The sequence below is a fragment of the Montipora foliosa genome, chromosome 8 (genome assembly GCF_036669935.1).
Source record: "Montipora foliosa isolate CH-2021 chromosome 8, ASM3666993v2, whole genome shotgun sequence".
NCBI classification, from domain to species: domain Eukaryota; kingdom Metazoa; phylum Cnidaria; class Anthozoa; order Scleractinia; family Acroporidae; genus Montipora; species Montipora foliosa.
This window is the reverse complement of record NC_090876.1, coordinates 26,963,179-26,966,488: the sequence shown is the minus strand read 5'-3', so window position 1 is coordinate 26,966,488 and position 3,310 is coordinate 26,963,179. Positions and strand designations below refer to the sequence as shown.

Sequence of the window (3,310 nt, the reverse complement as noted above, 5' to 3'; positions counted from 1 at the left end):
AAGTTTTGAACCAAAAATCGTGGATGCTGCTTATACATGAGACCATTGCTTTCAGAGGGAGTGAACTGGCTTGTAGGGGTCACAAGTTAAACTGGAAACCTTCAGTAACTAAAGATTAAACGTATTGAAACCTGTTGTTGACCACTTTTTTCGGTAGAAGTGGTGGCTCCAAAAGGAGCCGTTTGTTTGCATCTTCAGGTTCCAAACCCAAGCGTTTCATTTGCACTTTGTTTGAGCATGTCGTTTACGACCGATCACCTCAACACCGATTTCTCCACTACGTGCAAGAAAATACTACGCTATTCGGGAGAACTCGCTAGGCAAATGGCCGACCGTTTCATTGCCCTTCACTACTTTCACGGCGTGTTTGTCGGTGGGGCTGTTAAACGCTAGTGTAGCAACAAGTTTTTCTCCGATCGATGTCTTGACAAACATGATATCCATGCACAGCTGATACGAAAGCGAACGCTTCCGTGCCCACACTTCCCTCGTTAAATAACTGCTTGGTTACCAAGCAAACGTCTTGTATCGTTCTCCTGCGCTTTTTTCCCGGCAGGTACAAAACACAGGGCACAGGTCATTGTTTTACCTATACATAAAGTATCCTAAACATTCATAAAAGCAAAACTGAGGCCTAAATCTTTTCTTTAGTCCTAATTAGGCCTAAAATTAGCTTTTATGAATGTTTAGGATACTTTCTGTATAGGTTAAACAATGACCTGTGACCTGTAACCTGCGCTTTGTACCTGCCGCTTTTTTCCTTTTCATTTCAACTGTGGGCTTTAGCAATGAAGGCAACTGTTGTCAGTCACAGGAAATAGGGAAATTGATTAAAAAGAAGCTTTTAATAGGTATTTTCAGTTAACTTATTAATGTCGCTTCGAATACGCAGCATTAGATTTCGTCAAGTTTATTGTTAACAGCATCTGCGAACAAACGACCACCTTTTTTGTTTTTTTGCAAGAGTGCTTTTTGGATCTTATTTTTTCCAAAATCATGCTTGAAAGTTTGGGGTGCGGCTTATACATAAGTTGCTGTTGTAGACTACAATATGTACAGTACATTTTGCCATTTGTCAGCATAGTATACAAAGATGTATTAGGTTAGGCAAGGGATAAGTAATTCCTCTGTACTTTCCTACTGTCTTTGTGTAACTGAGGGAAAGTTGAGGAAAGCAAAAAGGTATTTTCTTGCATGTTGGAATGCACGCTTTGCTTAGCATGTGGTTGTTACTACATGTATGTAGGAGGCATTTGCTTGCTGCTTCATTCGTAGTATAACAGGCATGATTTGTAAGTCAAGGTCACTCAGCGGCATCTCTTGCTCACTACACTGTCAATGTCAATTTTTGCAGCTGTAACATTAATTTGATTATACATTTAATTGGACCCTAACATTCTGTCATTGACATGAATTGTAAGGATTTAGTACTGTTGCTTTCTTTCTTTTCTGCCACCGCCCGTGTCGTTGCGGTCTACCTACTGTACCAATAAACAAGATGCCTCTATAATCCTGACTCTTGTTTGCATTGATGTATATTAGTGGGAAAATGATTTGTTCACCTTTCACTGCAGAGTAAAAAGAGAACCATATATATATTAGCCTAGAAGGGAACCAAATTTCTAATTTCCTACAAGTTACCCTTGTAAAGTGGCAGTCTTTATCACGCAGTGAAAACACCAAAAACCACATGCAGGATATCTTCCTACATGAAATGTTAAAGGCAACTAGATTTTCACAAAACGTAAATTCCATACACCTGTTTGACAGTTTTTTTTTTTGTTTTATTTGCAGAACTGAGAGCCCTAATATTAGCCGTCAAGACACTGACACAACACACTCGTGCAACCCGTACAATAATCTGGTGTGCCAATCAGCTTGTACTGGCCAGTTCCATTCTTAGCAGAGAAACCTCGGTTCTGATTCCTCAGTCCATTTCCAAAGAAGGTACTGGTGAAGTGTCTTGACCAGCAGCATCATGGTTCACCTTTAGATAATCTTCTTGGATAAAATTATCTGAGCATTTGATGGTCCACTGCAGTATCAATCATGCATCCTCAACTAGTCAGGAAATCTGGCGGAATACAATTCTCTGCCAATTGTGGTGGATCAAATGGAGAATAAAATTTTCAAATGAGAATGCTTTAAAATGAAAGTGGCTTTATTCGTGAATGGTTGCTTCCAAGAACAACTCTTGATTTGCAATGTTGGAGTTTTCTGGTGGGTTTTACAGTCAGATGTAGTGGATGCGAGATGCCATTGATGGCAGAATCAGTTGTTTTGTTTTCCGAAAAGAAACTTGACAAAATTGACATTGATGCTTCTAAGTCAAGACATGCTTTGGTGTTGGGAAAAGAAGCCATCAGGTATATTAATAAGCCATAGTTTCGCACAGAATTTTCCAAGCATTAAGAGAGCAGGGGTTTTTGAAGGGACAAGCATTCACCGTTTTAGTGTTAAAGAACGAGTGTTGATGTTGCTTGGCAACCAAACATGCATTGCAAGAGATATATCGCTTTGATGTCATGCCTGCATTCTTTCAGACATTGTATAAACAAGCCAACCGGCCCCAGAGCAGAAACATTTCTTTAAATCTCAGTACTCGCTTTCAGGAATTCATGGACAGTACAAGTAGATGTCTTGGCAGGCCAAGTCATACTGTAAATTCAGGTTAAAAGAGTGACTGACTGTAAAAACATTCAGCCTCCCTCATAATGGTGCTGTTGCTTGCAGCTGCTCATCTCTGACTCCGGTCATACAACATTTAAGGTGGCATTTGGATACAGTAGTGACAAAAACAATCTTCACCCAGCAGTCATAATAATTTCATTCAAAATCATTATCACTCAATGGAGCAATGCTTGTAAGGATAATTGAAGATAGAATGCATAAGGCCATCCTATGATGGTGTGAGAATTAAAGCAAATTCATTGCATTAGAGTTTGTATCTGACATCAATGTTTGCCATACTTTAACACCACGATATTCCCAGAACGTTTTCAAGAGTTGCAATGGTTTTCCATTGAATATCTGATGCCTTACTTTACGGCAAAGAGTTTTCAATGAAGAAATTCCTTCCCTGAGCAAATAATGAATAAAATAATGTGATAAGTTTGTTTTGTAAGGAAAATATTCCTACTAATGAAACTGTGTTCCTATTTTCACCTGAAAATGCTACCCCTTTTGTGCGACACAAGTAAGAAAGAGTGGGCAAAACTATTGGTCATTTGACCCAGGAGTGAGTTACATAAAGTGGAAAACCTGGGTTTATCCTCAATAAATTAGCCTTATCCCTGAACAAAGATGTAAA

General features: G+C 39.1%; 1 protein-coding gene across 1 annotated transcript in view; it reads left to right on the top strand.

Annotated features, from left to right (window-relative positions):
• Positions 1-2,940, top strand: part of LOC138013159 (uncharacterized) — a 24,429-nt gene extending 21,489 nt beyond the window's left edge. Inside the window, exon 7 of the mRNA XM_068860166.1 lies at positions 1,795-2,940. Coding sequence (XP_068716267.1) covers positions 1,795-1,967 — 173 coding nt within the window. The 3' untranslated portion in view covers positions 1,968-2,940. The remainder of the gene's footprint in view (positions 1-1,794) is intronic.
• Positions 2,941-3,310: the final 370 nt, after the last annotated feature.